Here is a 19,827-nt window from a genome sequence, read left to right on the forward strand (position 1 = left end):
ATCAATTCATCGTTGATAAATAAGATAGTAAACGAGTATTGTAAGAAAATATATTCATCATAGCATTTAATTGTAAAATTTTAGAGAACCATTGCATAAATCTAGGGGTGCAATTTGGGCAGGTTCGGTTGGGTTAAGAGGTTGTTCAAACTCAGTTCAAGTTGTGTTAAGACTTACCCAGGTCCACCCAGGTCCAAATTGTAACTCGAGGTTGCCTGCCTAAGTCCAACCCGAGTTAAACCCGAATTTCCCGAGTTGCCCGAATAGTAAATGGTTTTTTTTTTTTCAATTACGTTAATAAATTATTAAAACTTGACTCTATTTACATTTTTTTTATATAAAAAATCATTAATATCATCAAAACAAATAATTTATATAATGTAAGAGAGATACCGCTATAGTAGTCTTTACAATTTATGAGTGAAAAATTAAAAAAAAAATAAGATTTTATGCTATTTGTATATATAATGTATATTCAATATAATTTAATAATCTAAATTACTTTAAAATCATGTAATAGCTAATGATTTATATATATATATATATATATATATATATATATATATATATAATATTTTTATATATCTATATATGTATAATTCGAGTTTTGAGTTGCTCGGGTTGTTTGACGTCTTTACCCAAGCCTGTCCAAATTTAGTTCAGGCTTTTAAATTTTTGCCCAAACCCGTACCGAATTTAAAAATATCTTGTCCAAACCCTAAAAAAATTCAGGCTGGGTTTGAGTTGCTTGGGTTGAATCCACCCAAATTGCACCCCTACATATATCATTAAATTTTGAAGCAATTCTAATACAAAGTGATTTTTACTAAAGTTTTGAAATGTCAAACTAAATTTTGAAGGGTATTAAGTGGTGGACAAATCTCAAACCAAACTTGTGATATATATGGTTATTTTGAAAAGTCACTTATTAATTTTTAACCCACTTTACTGTTATAAAAAAAATTAAAAAATAATTTTTAACTACCTTCCTAAAATTAACGATAATAAGAAGATCTTCTACAGTCCAATCCCGTAAGGAGCCTAAAAACATCACCAACAGCTTCGCTAAAAGCTCATTTTGATTGCTTTTAGAGAGCGTCAGCTCCAACAGCCTCGGCCAAGAATTGCTACTTTGACAAATGCTACAGTAATTCCCTAAAGTTGACGAGTTACTACCGTACACGGGCTAATTCATTTCTTTTATTAATTTCAACTCTCACTCATATTTTGTTCTGTGCTTGTAGCATTTAGAAGAACAATATTTTAAGAGTTTATGGTTAAAGTGCAGAGTATTGTTGGAATATGTATTAAAAAAGTAATTAGGTAAAATAAAAATAAAAAATTTATCAATAAATCACATATAAAGGAATGTTAATGTCACGACCCAAACCCGGCCCTATGGGTTTAGCACCGTAACCGGCCAGTAATCCGAGATTACCGAAGGCCTGCTTAACAGTAATACAGTAAAACAGAGTACAGGGCCTGGCGGAAGCCAATACAGTAATTAAACAATGTCCAATGAGCTGTGACAGTCTGTATGCCAAAAAGATTTCTCATGCACTCATACATACACAAACAGTACAGAACAGTATGTACAATATTTACATCCATTCAAACTAGGGACTCAACCCTACATAACAGCACAGAAAACATTCCGTCTGTACAAAACAGTACGGTCTATACAAAATTTACAGTCACACGGTACAGGGACCTAAGCCCTTTATAACAGTACAGTAGTCCAAACAGTATGGAGACAGACGGGGGAAAACAAACAAAACACCCCAAAGCCATAGCATGGCAACTCGGAACCTCGCAGTGAGGCACATAGGCTGGCTTGACAAAACTGGAGTCTAACCCGCGCTCCTAGCTCCGGTCTGGTGCCTGTACACCTACATATATATATATGAGCAGTGAGCTAAAGCCCAGTGAATAACATAATGCGTAAAGAGGTTTAGAATGAATGTCCTTACAGTAATGAAAACAGTTCAATTCAATCAGTATTTCAATTGTTCAGTACAGTAAACAGTCATATGTGGTACATCCATTAGCATAACAGTGACAGTAGGCCTTAAAAGACCGAACAGTAATGATGGCCATCAGTCAGTAAACAGTAGTGGTTCCACGAGGGAACCGACAGAGATCTCTGTAACAGTAACAGTAACAGTAAACAGTAGGTACTAAGGATGCCACAGTACAGTTCAGAAATAAAGGACATACACTCATTCAGTAATACCAGTTCAGTAAACAGTTCAGTTCAATATTCAAAAGATATCAGTTGAACATATCTTTACACAATTGTTACTCACAGAGTTCTGGGCTACAGTATGCTAGAGCGTGTCTCCCCAGTTGCCAACCCTACACAGTTCACAGATTGAACACACACTAAGCTACACAGTTGGGGAATATCATAATTTAATCCCTAATTTGCCTTGGTGTGTTCTACAACGATATCCTCATCTAAATGTCTTAAACTAGGCCTAAGAATGCCTAGGATGGGATGAGGATGCAAAAATACACTTAGAAAACATTTCGCAAACTTTGCTGAAAATAGGAGCCTCGCTCGAGCGAGACTTTCTCCGCTCGAGCGTAAGTCCAAAATCAAAGGCTTCGCTCGAGCGAGGAATCCTTCGCTCGAGCGGTCTGCAAAACAGTAAAAATACTGGATGCTGAGATTTTACGCGCGATGGTCGCTCCATGGTCGCTCGAGCGGAGCCCTGGACAAAAGTGCTCGCTCGAGCGGGGAACCCTTCGCTCGAGCGAGGAAGCCAAATCTGGAATTTCCAGATTTGCCTCCCAAGCTCAAACCAAGCATTCTACCACTCCAAACTCGACTTCTTGGGCCAAAATTCTGGAAAACATAACTAAATTCAATGTATAACAAGTTTCAAAGCTCAATTTATGAATTCAAGCCCCAAAGGTGAGTCAATTAAAACCACATTCAAACCCATTTTCAAAAATATGAAAAACATGCAAACATGCATGGATTCAAACCAAATTCAATCTTCAAAGCTTGTTCAAATGGGCTCATTTCTTCAAGAACATGATGAATTCATGGAGTATGACCAAAAGATGGACATGCATGTAACCTTTTGCCATGAAAACAACTCAAACATCTACATTACAAACATGCATGCATGACATGAGTTCCAAATCAACAACAATGAACCAATTCTAGACTTGAAGCACTAGAGGCTCAAGAATCTTACATGAATGAGCTTAAACACAACAAAGAGGGGTTGAATTCCTTACCTAGAGCTTTAGTTACAAGGTGAGGAAGCTAAATTTGCAACCTATGTTCCAATTCCTTCAATTTCCAAGCAATTCACAAGGTAGAACTCAATTCCTCTCCCTTTCCCTCTCTTGGTCGGTTAAGCTCAAGAAATGAGCTGATGAAATGCTCTGATTGAAGTGTATACAAGGCTCAAGTGTGTGCATTTGAGTGGACCACTAAGGGTGGCAATTCGGTAATTAAGTCCAACTCTTTAATTAGCTTATTTAATCTAATTTAATCATACCTAATCAATTTTCAGATAATTGTACTATAAAATCACATAAATTATGAGGGTCATAGAACACTAATCGGTTTCGGATTCGGCCGCCGATAAGGCCTTCAATTAGCAGTTTAAGCATATGAACATGAACAGATAATCATACTGTCAACAGATAAAATGCAATTTAACTAACGTATACTCAATCAATTCGGTTTCCAATTTCAGTCAGTCAGTTCAGCACTTTTAATTAGTTCAATTATCAGTCAGTTATCAGTCATTATCCGTTTCGTTTAACAGTAATCGGTGATTATCGGTAATCAAGCAGTCATTAATCAGTAAACAGTATGGGGGTTGTTACAGTTAATTTATTTAATTTTAAAAAAAAATTTATGAACCAATTAATCTTTTGTTTTTTAGAAAGTTATATTTATTTAATTTGGTGTCATTTGAGTTTAAGTGTATATCTTTTTATGATTCATTTTTTTAATTTTTTTTTTTTATTTTTGGGATGAGAATGGAAAGGTGAGGTGTGAAAGATTCTTTTTGGAGGGATTGGTGATTGAAGTATCTGTTGTCGTCGAGTGTAAAAATCTACATTTCTGTTAGTGTGATTTTCTAATATTACATTAGAGTGTTACATTAGAGTGCCACGTTTAAAAAAAGCACACTATGGAGTTTTTGTGTGTTACATTAATTGGAGTGTTACGTTTGAAAAAAAATACATTAAGGAGTTTATTTGGAATGTTATGTTGTTACATTTGAGAAAAGTGTTATGTTTAGAAAAAGTACACTGAAGAGTTTTTGTATGCTACATTGATTGAAAAGTACATGAAAAAGTTTTTTTTTGGAATGTTAAGTTGTTACATTTGAGAAAAGTATACTGAAGAGTTTTTTAGTGCGTCACATTAGAGTGTTAAATTGGAAAAAATATACTAAGGAGTTTTTTAGTGTATTACATTGAAATGTTATGTTTTTGGAGTATTACGTTTGGAAAAAGTACACTAAGAATATTTTTTTTTTTGAAGTGTTACGTTTAGTAATTTTAATATTATGAGAAAATCCAAATTTATCTCTCAACACATAACATATGCCTATTTATACTTGGCCCTTTATGTCATTCACACTAGAATGAGATCTTTGAGTCCGTAAAATATATATATATATATATATATATATATATATATATATATATATATATATATATATATATATATATCAAATAATTTATAAGATCACTATTTGGGATTTATTGATACTTCACCCTATAAAAAAATGAAACTTTGGGTAGCTATTTAGCCCTGGTTTGGCTATTATTTTGGGGTTAAAAAAGTACAAAATGGAAAAATAAGTTAAATAAGTTAATAAGACAAAATATCACATTTAATCTATAATTATTATATTTTTTTTCTCATAAAAATCAAAAAATCCAAACCAAATAAAAAAACCAGACTAAAAAAATTCCGACACAAAAAAAAAATGACTATATTAATCAATATCAAACCAAACGTAAAGCGAACATTGTTGGAGATGCTCAAATATAACCATCCCAAAAAGAATTTCAAATCACAAACTCGCTCACTTAGCACTTAGCCCAATAATGTAAGCTATTGTTTTTTTTTTAAGGAAAATGCCTGGTAGCCTGAAGCTACCAGGCTCGAAAATGGCTCGAGAGGAAGAGAGGGAGAGGGAGAGGGAGAGAAAGAGAGGGAGAGGAGAAAGAGAAGGGAGGGAGAGGAAGAAGGTCGGCGTCGCAGCTCCCCGCCCCGCCGTCGTCGCAGCTCCCGTCGTCGTCGTAGCTCCCGCCGCCGCCTCTGCTTCCTCCTCCGTCGCAGCCCCGCCGATGTCGCAGCACCACCGTCGTCTGCCCAGCCTCCCCTCCTCCTCAAACCGGTTTTTATGGCCCCCTCCCCTCCTCCTCCTCCTCCTCCTCCTCCTCCCTTCTCTTCTTCTCCCTTCTTCTTCTTCTTCTTCTTCTTTTTCTTCTTCGTTCTGCAAAACCAGGGAAGAAAGAAAAGAAAAAAAAAAAAAAAAACAAAATCGACACCAAAACGACGTCGTTTTGGTGTCGAGCCGCGTTTCGAGCCGCGACATTCGAGCTACGTAGCATGATCGTTTTTTTTAATTTACCTTGAATGGATATTAGATTGTTTAGATCCTTTTATTTATTAGAATGTTAACAAATTTATGGTAAAATAAAGGGACACTTATTTATAATCCCTCTTTACCTACTTATGTTCAGAGCCGGCCCTGACTTATTGGGGCCTAAGGTGAATTTTTTAAATTGGGCCCATTCATATATTATTATTCAAAAAAAAAATTTGTTTAGATAAAACAAAAAAGATAAAAATTTATTTCTATTGTATTACAATTTAACAAAATTTAGATAACAAATATATATATATATATATATATATATAATAGTTGAACTTCAATTAGTTGAATCGAATCTTTATTTTTTAGCTTACCAATGCTATAAGAACAAAAATTACTTGAGGATAAGGATGAGAATTTTCGACACAACTCAAGCAATATATAAAATTAGCAAGTTAAGGTTGACTATTTTCAACATAAATCCAAGTATGACACAACTCAATAACATGAATTATTAGTTATATATTTGAATGTTCACTAAGGGATGCCATGGCATTTTTTTAATCTTTTATTTAACTCTATCTAACTGAATAAAAAAAATATGTAAAATAATAATTAAGGCTAATATCTTTTTTTCATTTAAGATTTTTTTTTTTTTTGTTACCTATTTTAGAGTCAATCTAATAAAAAATATATAGTAATAAGGTACAATTTTTTTAATTAGAAAAATGCAATTGAATTAAAATCAAACATTCTATGAATAATTTCATTTAGTTGAAATAAATTTTATAAAATTCAACTTATGAGAAAAATTTTAATCTCTCAATACACTTGCTAAGTTATTTTTAACTAAAAGTGAAAGTTTTCACATTAAACATCATCGAACACGAATCAAAATAACACCACACGACAACATAAAAATAAATAAATTAAGCTAATATTAAAATAATTATGAAATAACATGATATGATACACTCCCCTAATTGGGGGCCCTAAATTTTATTCAAAATTGGGGGCCCGAGGCGACCGCCTCAGTCGCCTCACCCCAGGGCCGGCCCTGCTTATGTTCCACTTGATTTTAAAGAGTAAATTACAAATACACCCCCTGAAATTTTATTAAAATACAAATCGTCCCTTGTAATTTTGGAAATTACATTTCACCTCCTGAGGTTTTTAATTTCATAACAAATCGCTCATTTTATTAATAAATCGTCAAGTCAATTAACCATTTTTAATGATGTTAGAAATATGTTTCAATTAATAATTTAGATAATTTTATTATTATATAGGAGAGCAATTTTGAATTTCATTTTTTTAGTTAATTCGGTTAAATAAAAAATTCTAATACAGGGATATTTATAATTTTTCAAACCACAGGGGGTAGTCTATACTTTAAACAAACCTCAGGGGGTGTATTTGTAATTTACCCTAATTTGAATTATTTTCTTATATTCTAATAAGTCCTATGAGTGACATAATTGCCAAAATATTTTTAATAATAATAGGGTGAAGCGCGCATTAATATTTACATTGACAGTGTGAATTTTCATAATGCGAATATTCACACTATCAAATTAAATTTTTTATTTTTATTTTATAAAACTACATATTGAAGTGAAATCTAATTTGATAGATCTCATTAATTGGGTTTCAAAAATATAATGTACAATAAAAATTATGAATTTTTTAAGTTTAATATATAAAAAGTATAAAATAGTACATACCAAGTTGTTGAGGGTTCAAAAAAATATTTGTAAGAATAAGATTATCCATAAAATATGTGAAACATAATAATTAGGATTTTATAGATCAAATATCTAAATAATCGAATTTATTACAATATAAAAAAATATGTTATTAACTTATTGGAATACAATAAATGTTTAATTTAAGCCCTAATATATATATATATATATATTTGTTGTTTTTTTATTTTTTTACTTTATTTTATAATTAAAAATAATATGAAATTATTATTAATATTTTATAAGTGGGTTAGCTGAGTTTGGCGGGGTTAAATTTTTTATCTCAAGTCCAACCCAAATATTCAATAGACAAAATTTCAATTCAATCCAATTTTATGATCTCGATATTTTGTTGTTAGGGAAAATATATAATTTCCTACAAGTAAATCAATTAATGGGAATAAAAATTAATGCGGAAAAATTAAATCAAAGGCAACACAAGAATTTTTACGTGGTTCTCTCAATGTGAGGTACGTCCACGGGTTCGAAATCCGATTCCACTATCAACCAAATAATTTTCCAAACGATTACAAACGAGACACGAATAGTCTCACAAAGGTGAATTCCAAATAATCACAAATAAACAAGAGGAAAGGTTTCACTAAATAGATGAACCAAAATCTTCAAAATCAGAATTGAAGAAGACCCAAAATAACAAACCAAACTATACTTCAAAGCAGCCACAAACCGAATCAAAAAAGTTGCACCGAAATACTTTTGATCCAAACGGCACTCACACAGTAGGAACAAAACCCACCAAATTAGATTATGTCTCAAGTATTATCTCACCAACAATTGATCAAAAACAGGTGCTGCTGCTCCACTTTTCACTCACCCAAAAAATTTGAATCCACTGAATTGAGTTGTATGTAGCAGCCGTTCACCATGTTATGGAAAAACAAAGCCATATATATTGAATCTTGGGTTTTGAAATCAAACTCTAATTGTATCCAAATTGAATTGGGTCTCCACAAATATAATACATAAAAATATATTATACCTAAACCAAGCCAAATTAAAATTCTTTAACAAACCAATTAGGTCTCAAACTCCAATAAGGAGATATACCCCAATAATTCTCCCCTTATCGACTTAGGTGGAGACATCAACCATACCCGTCAAAGTTCGACACTTCAAATGTTTGTCCCTCGACAAAGTCTTAGTCAACATATCCGAAATATTATCATCCGTGTGAACCTTTTCAAGTTGCAACAATTTTGAATCTAACACATCACGAATCCAATGGTATCTCACATCAATGTGTTTCGATCTCGAATGAAAAGTAGAATTTTTGCTCAAGTGAATAGCACTTTGACTATCACAATAAAGCACATACCTTTTTTGCTTTAAACCCAACTCTTGCAAAAAAAATTTCAACCATAACTCTTCTTTGCAAGCTTCCGTAATGGCAATAAATTCTGCTTCGGTAGTTGAGAGAGCAACACATTTTTGTAATTTAAATTGCCATGCCACAGCTCCCCCTACAAAAGTCATCAAATACCCCGAAGTAGATTTCCGAGAATCAATATCACCGGCCATGTTAGAATCTGTGAACCCATCAAGCATCGGCTTACCATTCCCAAAACACAAACACACATTCGAAGTCCCTCGAAGATACCTTAGAATCCATTTTACCGTTGGCCAATGTTCTTTACCCGGATTAGAGAGAAAACGACTCACCACACCAACGGCGTGAGCAACATCTGGCTTTGTACAAACCATGGCGTACATCAAAGAACCAATTGCTGAAGCATAAGAAACTTTCAGCATCTCTTCCTTGTCTTTCTCACTTGTAGGACATTGATTCGAACTAAGCTTGAAGTGACCCGCAAGTGGACAACCAACCGGCTTTGCTTTATTCATGTTGAACCTCTCAAAAACTTTCTCAATGTAGCTTTCTTGAGACAACCAAATCAGCCCCTCTTTGCGATCACGAACAATTTTCATACCAATTATTTGCTTTGTCGATCCCAAATCTTTCATAACAAAAGACTTGATCAACTCCAATTTCAACCTGTTTATCATAGTAGAATCTTGACCCACAATTAATATGTCATCAAAATAAAGCAAAAGAATAATAAATTTGCCATCCGAGAAATTTTTCACAAACACACAATGGTCCGAAGTGGTTTTAGAAAAAACATTATTCATCATGAAAGAGTCAAATTTTTTGTACCTTTTCCGTGGGGCTTGCTTGAGGCCATACAAACTTTTCTTCAATTTGCAAACAAATTTCTCTTTCCCTTTCTCCACAAAACCTTCTGGTTGCTCCATGTAAATTTCTTCTTCAAGATCACCGTGAAGAAATGCGGTCTTCACATCAAGTTGCTCAACTTTAAAGTTCATACTTGCAGTCATGCCAAGTATAACCCGAATAGAAGACATCTTCACAACCGGTGAGAAAATTTCATCAAAATCAATACCTTTCTTTTGCCCAAAGCCTTTCACAACAAGACGTGCTTTGTACCTCAGATTCTTGCCATCATTCTTCAATTTGAAGACCCACTTATTTTTCAAAGTTTTCCTCCCCTTAGGCAACTTCACTAAATCATAGGTGTGATTTTCAAGTAAGGAATTCATCTCCTCTTCCATGGCCTTTTTCCAGTCACCTTTCTTTGCATGCTCAATTGCTTCTTGGTAGCTCTCGGACTCCATTTGATCAGAAATCAACACAAACTCATTGGGAGGATACTTTCTTGAAGGTTGTCGGTCCCTTGTAGATTTCCTCAACTCAAGTTGTGGTAGCGGTTCTTGAGTTAGGTGCTCTTCCTCAATTTCGGGCTCAACTTCATTTTGAATAGCATCATCATCTACATCTTCAAGAGGTGACTGCACATCCGCATCTCCCCCATTTTTATCATCTACCGAAGATGAAGGAGATGGATCCATGTCAATGAGATCACTAGTTTTTTGCTCCGGTTGATCACCTTTGCCAAAGTTTTCAATTGTTTGGTCTTCAAAAAACACAACATCACGACTTCGAATGATTTTCTTGTCGATCGGATCCCACAATCTATAACCAAATTCATCACGCCCATAGCCAAGAAAAATATATTGTCTTGACTTGCTATCAAGCTTGGACCTCTCATCTTTAGAAATGTAAACAAAAGCTCGGCAACCAAACACTCTCAAGTGCTCATAAGACACATCTTTACTTGTCCAAACTTTTTCAGGAACATCACCATTCAAAGGATATGAAGGAGACAAATTGATCACGTCAACTGCTGTCTTCATTACCTCACCCCAAAAGGATCTTGGCAATTTAACTTGTGAAAGCAAACACCTTGTTCTTTCCACAATGGTGCGATTCATCCTCTCGGCAACGCCATTTTGTTGAGAAGTCTTCTTAACTGTCTTTTGGTGCTGAATACCTTGCCTGCAACAATACTCATCAAATGGCCCAATGTATTCACTACCATTATCTGATCGGATGCACTTCAATTTCTGCCCTGTTTCTCTTTCAACCATGGCCTAAAAATGCTTAAATATTTATAGAACTTGATCTTTAGTTTTTAGTAGAAAAGCCCAAACTTTTCTTGAATAATCATCAAATGAAAGTAACAAAATAAAGTGCATCACTGTGTGTTCTAACTTTCAAAGGACCACAAACATCCGAATGAATTAACTCCAACACATTTTCTTTTCTAGAAGCAACATTTTTATGAAAAGAAACTCTATATTGTTTACCCGCCAAATAATGAACACAAGTTTTAAGATGTGTACCTTTCAAACCGGGTAGAAACTCTTTCTTGAACAAAACTTGTAGCCCCTTTTCACTCATATGGCCAAGTCGTTTGTGCCACAATTCGGTAGAAGTATCATCTTGAAGTGCATTGACAACACCTTTACAAATTTTTCCATACATCGAATGAAGTGTATGGGTCTTCTTGCACTTAGCCACCACCAAAGAACCCTTTGTGAGCTTCCATATTCCATCACCAAATTTGTTCTTGAAGCCTTCATCATCTAGCTTCCCAGTAGAGATCAAATTGAGGCGAATGTCAGGAACATGCCTCACATCTTTAAGCAACAACTTGCAGCCCAAATTTGTTTCTAAGCAAACATCACCCATGCCGATAATCTTGGACAAACATTCATTACCCATTCGAACAGAACCATAGTCTCCTTTGGTGTAGGTAGTGAAGAAATCAACTCGAGAAGTCACATGAAAAGAAGCACCGGAATCAATCACCCAATTACTCTCTTGGCCCACAAAATTGATACAATCATCTTCACAAACGACCATGAGATCATCGGTAGTAACTGTCGTTGTGTCTTCTTGCTTCTTTTTAGTTTTTCAAGTTACCCAATTGCTTCTATTGAAGCTAGACATAGAACCCACATTCCCCTCCATTGATTTACACAAATAAATATACCCAAATAAACCGTAAGCTCTGATACCAGTTGTTAGGGAAAATATATAATTCCCTACAAGTAAATCAATCAATGGGAATAAAAACTAATGCGAAAAAATTAAATCAAAGGCAACACAAGAATTTTTACGTGGTTCCCTCAATGTGAGGTACGTCCACGGGATCGAAATCCGATTCTACTATCAACCAAATAATTTTCCAAACGATTACAAACGAGACACGAAATGTCTCACAAAACCACCCTTAGGTGAATTCCAAATAATCACAAATAAACAAGAGGAAAGATCTCACCAAATAGATGAATCAAAATCTTCAAAATCAGAATTGAAGAAGACCCAAAATAACAAACCAAACTATGCTTCAAAGCAGCCACAAACCGAATCAAAAAAGCTGCACCGAAATACTTTTGATCCAAACGGCACTCACACAGTAGGAACTAAACCCACCAAATTAGATTTGTCCCAAGTATTATCTCACCAACAATTGATCAAAAACAGGTGCTGCTGCTCCACTTTTTCACTCACCCAAAAAATTTGAATCCACTGAATTGAATTGTATGTAGCAGCCGTTCACCATGTTACAGAAAAACAAAGCCATATATATTGAATCTTGGGTTTTGAAATCAAACTCTAATTGTATCCAAATTAAATTGGATCTCCACAAATATAATATATAAAAATATATTATATCTAAATCAAGCCAAATTAAAATTCTTTAACAAATCAATTAGATCTCAAACTCCAATAAAGATTTCTCAAATTCTATAAATATTATGTTAGAGTTGAACAGATTGTGCAGGTCATTGGCCCCATGACGACCCACGGATTAAAAAATAATAATAAAATAACACATGCAAAGTGGAAAAATACTTGAGACTCACAAAAATATCTTATAATTTGATTTATAATAATGTTATAAAATATATGTCAATTTTTAATTTGTCATATATACTTATATAAGACTTACTTTTTTTATTATATTATTATAAATAAATTTAAAAATTTAAATTATAAATATATAGCATTACTCTACAAAGCATAACATTGGAGGGGGTAGTGTACAAACCATCGCTGAGTTTGTTGACCATTGAGACTGGTTGACTAACTAGGTGTTATCACGATTTCATTGATGATTAGATCAAGTGCAGCACCGTAATGAATTATAACCAAGAGCACGGTATGAAAACGTAGGAGTGGTCATTTATCGGTCAGAATGGGGTCAAGTTCACATTATATAATAAGAGATTTTATGGGACACTTATCAATAAATTTTATACATAAAATTTAAAATTTACTTAATTTTAAAATAAAATATTTATACTAATTAGTCTTACATATTTTTAATTGTTACAAAAAAATTATTTTTATTTTTATAACTTTAAAAATGTTGCTACATCTAACAACTTTCGTCAGACTTATTGAAGACTCGCTGGAATATTCAATATCACCGGCAAGTCGCCGGAGCATCACCGAAAGTTCGCCGGAGTGTTTTGAGTATCGTCGGAAATTCGTCGGAGTGTTCTGAACGTCACTGGAAAATGTTAAGAATATCGGAGACTCACCGGAATATTTAAAATATTGTCAGAAAAAAAAAAATAAATGAAAAAATTATAGTTAAAAAACATAACAACAAACAACAGTGGGAACAAGTATATATTATTTTTTAATTTTTGTAAGGTTTAAGCAAATAAGTTGTAATATTGATCAAACTGAAAAGTAAGTTTTGAAACTGTAAAATGTTATAGTTTCAAAGCATTATTCTATGAAGCTGAAAAACATATTATGAAATTATAAAATTTTATAGTTCTAAAGAATGTTATAAAACTACAAATTTTTACAGTTCTAAAGCATGATTCATTTCAGCACCAAAAAAGCTGAAACTGTAAAATTTTACAATTTTCACTGCCTGTAACTAAAACTTAAAAACAACTTATTCAGAACTTGAAAATTTTCACTATTAAAACAGAAAAATAGACGTGCGTAACAAAGAAATGGTGGAAAAGTTGAGAAATCGAAGAAAAGAGTAGATACACAAAGAATATTGTACTTCGGCAACTAATTTTTTGTTTAGATCTAGTCGGATCTCATGTAGATATGTTCATTTTCTTCGCCGTTGGTGAGGATGAAGTTACGAGTTGATGTCGATGGTTGCTGGTTGCTGGTGAATCCCAATCAATATGGTTGTCGGTCACCGGTGACTATATATTAGAAAGAGAAAGAGAATAAAGAAGGTGTGATCACTGGTCATTGGACATAACAAAGAGAAGGAGAGGAAAACGCAAAAAAAAATAAAAAAATAAAAAAACGTAAAAAATTAGACAAAAAGCAGAGAGAGAGAGAGAGGAAAACATGTAGGACTTTTGAGTCTACTCAAAAAGTTATTGGATTAAATAGTGTACACATATTTCAAACAGGACCTACGGGTAATTTTTCCAAATTTTATATCTATCTAAATTTGCTTGGTTTAAACATTGGGCTTATATAATCATTTCGAATCCAATTCTAATATAAATTATAATTTTCAAGCACATCCATCGATACATAAATTATTAAAAAAAAAAAAAACTAAAAAGTAGAGTACTTAGGCTCCGTTTGGGAAGAAAAAAGTCAGGCTTTTTTGGCTAAAATAACCACACAAAAAAATAGGTTATTTTAGCCACAAAAAACAAAACATCAAATCCAACCTATAATCAGTACAATCCTCTCTCACAAAAAAAGTCAAAAAGCCAAAAAACCTTTCCCAAACCAGGCTAAAAAAGTCAAAAAGCCAACCCACTTCCCAAACGGAGGCTTATTATTTTTTCATAAATAAATAAAGGCCTATCAAGCAACTAATAGTTAAATATTCAACACTATATTAATTAAAACATTATAAAGTTTTTAAACTTAATTCTATGAGTTTGAAGTTTTTAAAACCAAACTCTTAGTAATACGTCAAACTAAAAAAAAAAAAAAATCTGTATTTTAAATTTCGAACTTCTTCCTATATTACATTATTACCTTTTGAAGAGTTAGAATCATCATTAACCATTATTTTCGATGATATCAAGTTTCCTACATTATCAACATATAAATTATTAATATGAAATAAAAAACAAATTATACGATTAAAAGAGTATATATATTCTTTTAATATATTATATAAATTAGTAATTTATTAAATTAAATATATAGCAAGCCAAGTCATCCTAGGTCAAAAATATAACTTCCAAATCCAACTCATTTATTAATCAAGTTGAAAATATCAACCTATAATTTCCAAATCCAACTCATTTATTAATCAAGTTGAAAATATCAACCTAGACCAACTTTCCGGAATAAAATTATATGGTTAAATTATAAATACCTCTTTTGAGATTTAATTAAAATACAAATCACCCTCTATAATTTTAAAAATTACATTTCACCCCTTCAAATTTTTAATTTTATAGCAAATCGCATATTTTATTAATAAATCATGAAATTAATTAATAGTTTTTAATAAGGTTAGAAATATATTTTAATTAATAATTTAAGTAATTTTATTATTGTATAAGAGAGTAATTATGAATTTTTTTTTTAATTAATTTTGTTAAATAAAAAATTTTGATAAAAAAATATTTATAATTTTTTAAATTATAGAAAATAATATATATTTTAAATAAATTTAAAAAAATGTATTTATCATTTAAATCAATTGAGCGAGTTGGGCGGGCCCCACCCCGTGTGAATTTGGAACATTGAGGATTGATAAGCATGACGAGCACACCGACGATGGCACGCTTCCCTATGCTCAACATCGAATCACGCGCTTAGAGCTTGTGCTGGACATTTTTTTTTTTAATAATGTTTGAGACCATTAAAAGTGATGTTCTAAAAATTTTTTTTTTTTTATTTAAAGTGCTTGCCAACTCATTAGTGGTGCTTTAGAGCACCACTTTTAGTGGGATGCATCATTACTCTTTTTTTTTTTGAAAAATGCTTCATACCACTAATTTAGCACCACTAATGATGTAGCAGTATGTGGACCGCATTATTGATGTGATAGTTTAACCTTTGTTTTGTTTTATTTTTTTTTCAGTCCCGCTACGGACCACTAGAAGACGAGCTCTAAAACGAGCTCTAACCAGGTGGCATGTGAGGCATGAAACTGAAGGCCATTTGCATATTGAGTGCGTGTGTTTCACGCACTGTAAAAAAAAAAAAATAAATAAATAAATAAAAATAAATAAATAAATAAATAAATCCCGCGCAAATGTTGATCCATCGAGCTCATGTATATAGAAGAAAAAAAAAATTCCTGTACATTTGATCTGAGCTTGTCTTCCACCGTTTCGTCGCCTCCACCGTCCGGCGTTTGCCCTCTCCTCCACCGTCCGGCGTCAACCCTCTCCTCCGTCGTCCCTCTCCTCCACCGTTTGGCGTTTGCTGTCTCGTTCGACATTTGTAGATCTGTCCTCCGCCATTCGTCTCCTCCACCGTCCGACGTCTTCTCCCTCCTCCACCGTCCGACATCTTTGTCGGAGTTGGAATTCCATCTGGTCAGTTCTATCTCTAGTTTATAAATATGGAAAAAAAAAAAAAAAAACAGCTTTGGTCCAAACATAGCAAGATAGGTTTGGTCCAAATAGAGTTGGACATAGCAAGATAGATATGAAAAAAAAAAACAGAGTTCAGAAATCCCCTGTTTATAAGTTAGATGTTTATAAGTTCAAGATAGATGTTTAAAAAACAATTCAAGAACGATGTTTATAACCATGTTTAAAAAACAAGTTTGAACTCAGTTAGTTGTTTATAACAGTTAAAAAAACAGTTGAAGATAGATGTTTATAAGTTTATGAAACATTTGAGTTAATGAAACCAATGGTGGTTCCTTGAAGACAACCATGGGACTGATTTCAATCTTGTTTGCTTCCATTTGACACTAATTTACTTGATTAACTATTAGACCCATCACTTGATTAACTATTAGGTACCATTCACACCACTGAATACATACACCACCACCAATCAGTAGAAGCAAACTACTACCATGGCATTTCCATTTGGTCAGATAGATATGAAAAAAAAAAAAAAAAACACAACACAACACAACAATTCAATTTTGGTTTAATCTGTTATACTTCAGGTCCAAACATAAATCTGTTAATCAGTTTTGGTCCAAACATTGGTTTATACTTCAGGTCTATTATTCAACTGTTATTAATTTTGGTTTATACTTTAGTTTTGGTCCAAACATTGGTTTATACTTGAAGTCCATAATTCAGCTGTTATACTTCAATTTTGGTTTATACTTCAAGTCCATTATTGAAAGTTTAATCTGTTATTAAAACACAATAATCTGTTATTAATTTTTGAAAATAATCTGTTATTAATTCTTGAATTTAATTTTTGAATGAGCAGAAATGGAGATTGATTCAAATACTGTTGAGAATCCTTTATTAAATGAGAGTGAAGAAGTTGAGGAACCTAAGAGGGGTATGTGTTTCACCTCAAAGCAAGAAGCGTACACATTTTATGCCAAATATGCTAAACATGTTGGGTTTTCTATAGCTTGTAAAACACAAGTTATCGGTGATGATGGGGAATTAAGATACTTTGGGATTGAATGTTCTCGTTCGGGGAAGAGAATTAAAAAATCAGAAGTAAACCCTTTAAAGCCATCTCTGTCCACAAAAATTGATTGCAAAGCAAGGGTACGAGCAAGCCTACAAAAGGATGGAAGATTTATGTTAACCACAGTTAACCTTGAACATAATCATGACTTGATCCCCACCGACTCACGCCATTTTGCAATGAATAAGAAAATCCTTAGTCCTGTGAAGAAAAGATTAGAAATTAATGATCAAGCAGGGATTGGGGTGTCTAGGAATTATAACTCAATGGTTGTTGAAGCTAGGGGTTATGAGTCTTTAACATTTCATGAGCGAGATGCAAGGAATTACATTGAGAGAGCTAGAAAATTGAGGCTTGGAGAAGGAGATTCCGATGCACTTCAAAAGTATTTTTTGAGAATGCACGCACAAAATTCGAGTTTCTATTATATGATTGATGTTGATATTGACTTTCGCATAAGAAACTTGTTTTGGGCGGATGCAATGAGTCGGGCGGCTTATGAAGAATTTGGAGATGTTGTTTCATTTGACACAACTTACCTCACTAATAAATATGATATGCCATTTGCTCCGTTTGTAGGAGTTAACCACCATGGACAGTCGATTTTGCTTGGTTGTGGTCTATTATCTAGTGAAGACACTGATACATTTGTTTGGCTATTCAAATCATGGTTAAACTGCATGTCAGATCATCCTCCAAAAGCTATAATAACGGATCAGTGCAAAGCTATGCAAAAGGCTATAGAAATAGTCTTCCCCAATACTCGACATCGATGGTGTTTATGGCATATCATGAAGAAGATTCCAGAGAAGTTGAAAGGGTATTCCCAATATGAATCCATGAAGATGGATTTGCAAAATGCAGTCTATGACACTTTCACAAAAGATGAATTTGAGATAAAATGGAAAGAGATGATTGCAAAATTCAATCTTTATGAGAATCAGTGGTTGGGGGTGTTATATGATGAGCGACATCGATGGGTTCTTGTCTATGTCAAAGATATTTTTTGGGCTGGCATGTCAACGACACAACGAAGTGAGAGCATGAATGCCTTTTTTGATGGATATGTCAACCCAAAGACTACATTAAAACAATTTGTTGAACAATATGACAATGCCTTAAGAAGTAAGGTAGAGAAAGAGAAGAAAGCTGACTTCAAGTCTCGGCACAAAGTCTTTGATTGCCTAACTGTGTATGGTTTTGAGAAACAATTTCAAGATGCGTACACCAATGCAAAATTCAAAGAAGTTCAAGCTGAGATGAAGAGGCTAGTTTATTGTCAATCGTTTCTTGTCAAAGAAGAGGGTTCAATTTGTACATATTTTGTGAAGGAAGCTGTGGTAGTTTTTGGGAAGATGAAACATGTGGACTTTGTTGTCTATTCTAATTCGACAAAATTTGATGTGCAATGTATGTGCCGGTTGTTTGAATTTAGGGGCATCATGTGTGCTCACTCACTCGTTGTGTTCATTGCAAGATGCATTAATGAGGTTCCAAATAAATACATTCTACCATGATGGAGAAAAAATTTGGATAGAGGGTACACATGCATAAAAACCACATACACTGGCTTTGGGGATGATTTCAATACAAAGGTGTATGATAAGATGAATAGAAAATTGATTGGCATTGTACAATTTGCTGGAAACTCTGAAGGGAAAATAAAACTTATTGACCGTGGGTTGGATGAAATCAAGGCGAAAGTGATGAAAGATGATGAAGGTGGTGGGAGTAATGTAGCCCCTTCGACTAGTAATGTACCACCTATTACTAGTAATGTCTCATCTTCCCCGATTGGCAGCATTAATAGAAAGGCAATCAGTCATACCAAGTTGCTTAGTCCTTTGGTTGCTCGCCAAAAAGGTCGTCCAGTTACAAAAAGAAAGGTCGCCAAAGTAGATCAAATAGTCAATCGGTTAAAGGCAAGCAAAAGAAAACATAACAAATCAAAGGTAAATTGATTGTTTTCATATATATCCATCCGTTTTGTATCATTACTCTCTATTCAACTCATATTTTATTGTAATCATGTCATACATTTGAGCCATTCATTAACCTTTGTCAATATAGGGTACTAAGGTGATTGGAGGTGAAGGTGAAGGTCAATGTCAATCTCAACCTGAACGTAGTGCACGTAGAGAGCTTTATCCTTATATGGTTGGCATGGAAAATAGTATGTGTGTGCCGGTACGTGTACATTGAGCAAACTATTTTTCAATAATGTTTAGCAAACTGGTTTTAACATTTCATTTTAATTGAATAGGGACACATGGTCAATGCTATTGGAGGCACATCTCTCACCCCGACAAGTGTGGACATTATGAGAGGACAAAGTTTCATGAATGCCCCAACTCAAATTTATGGAGTTGGCACATCTCCGACCCCGTCAGACTGTATTGGAGGCACATCGGGATTTATGACAACTCAACAATCCATGAATGCTACGCATCAAATTTATGGAGCCGTACCGTCTTCATTTGTTGACTTGAATGTACAAATGGACCACAATGACCATGGTGGTAGTTTTCGTTAG

General features: G+C 33.5%; 1 protein-coding gene across 1 annotated transcript; it reads left to right on the top strand.

The window, feature by feature from the left end:
- Positions 1–17,083: 17,083 nt before the first annotated feature.
- LOC145795768 (protein FAR-RED IMPAIRED RESPONSE 1-like) lies at positions 17,084–19,827 on the top strand. Its single transcript, XM_082880667.1, has 4 exons — positions 17,084–18,704; positions 18,951–19,246; positions 19,365–19,451; positions 19,558–19,827. The coding sequence occupies exons 1-4, from the start codon at positions 17,084–17,086 to the stop codon at positions 19,825–19,827; spliced, it is 2,274 nt and encodes a 757-aa protein (XP_082736793.1).

Source organism: Camellia sinensis, chromosome 7, assembly GCF_055761805.1.
Source record: "Camellia sinensis isolate YWXY chromosome 7, ASM5576180v1, whole genome shotgun sequence".
In the NCBI taxonomy this organism is placed as follows: Eukaryota; Viridiplantae; Streptophyta; class Magnoliopsida; order Ericales; family Theaceae; genus Camellia; species Camellia sinensis.

Excerpts from the sequence above, each read along its gene's own strand:
- LOC145795768 (XM_082880667.1), top strand. The coding sequence starts at position 17,084 with ATGGAGATTGATTCAAATACTGTTGAGAATCCTTTATTAAATGAGAGT. Across the intron at positions 19,247-19,364 it reads GAAAACATAACAAATCAAAG|GGTACTAAGGTGATTGGAGG; the intron begins GTAAATTGATTG and ends TTGTCAATATAG. Across the intron at positions 19,452-19,557 it reads GAGAGCTTTATCCTTATATG|GGACACATGGTCAATGCTAT; the intron begins GTTGGCATGGAA and ends TTAATTGAATAG.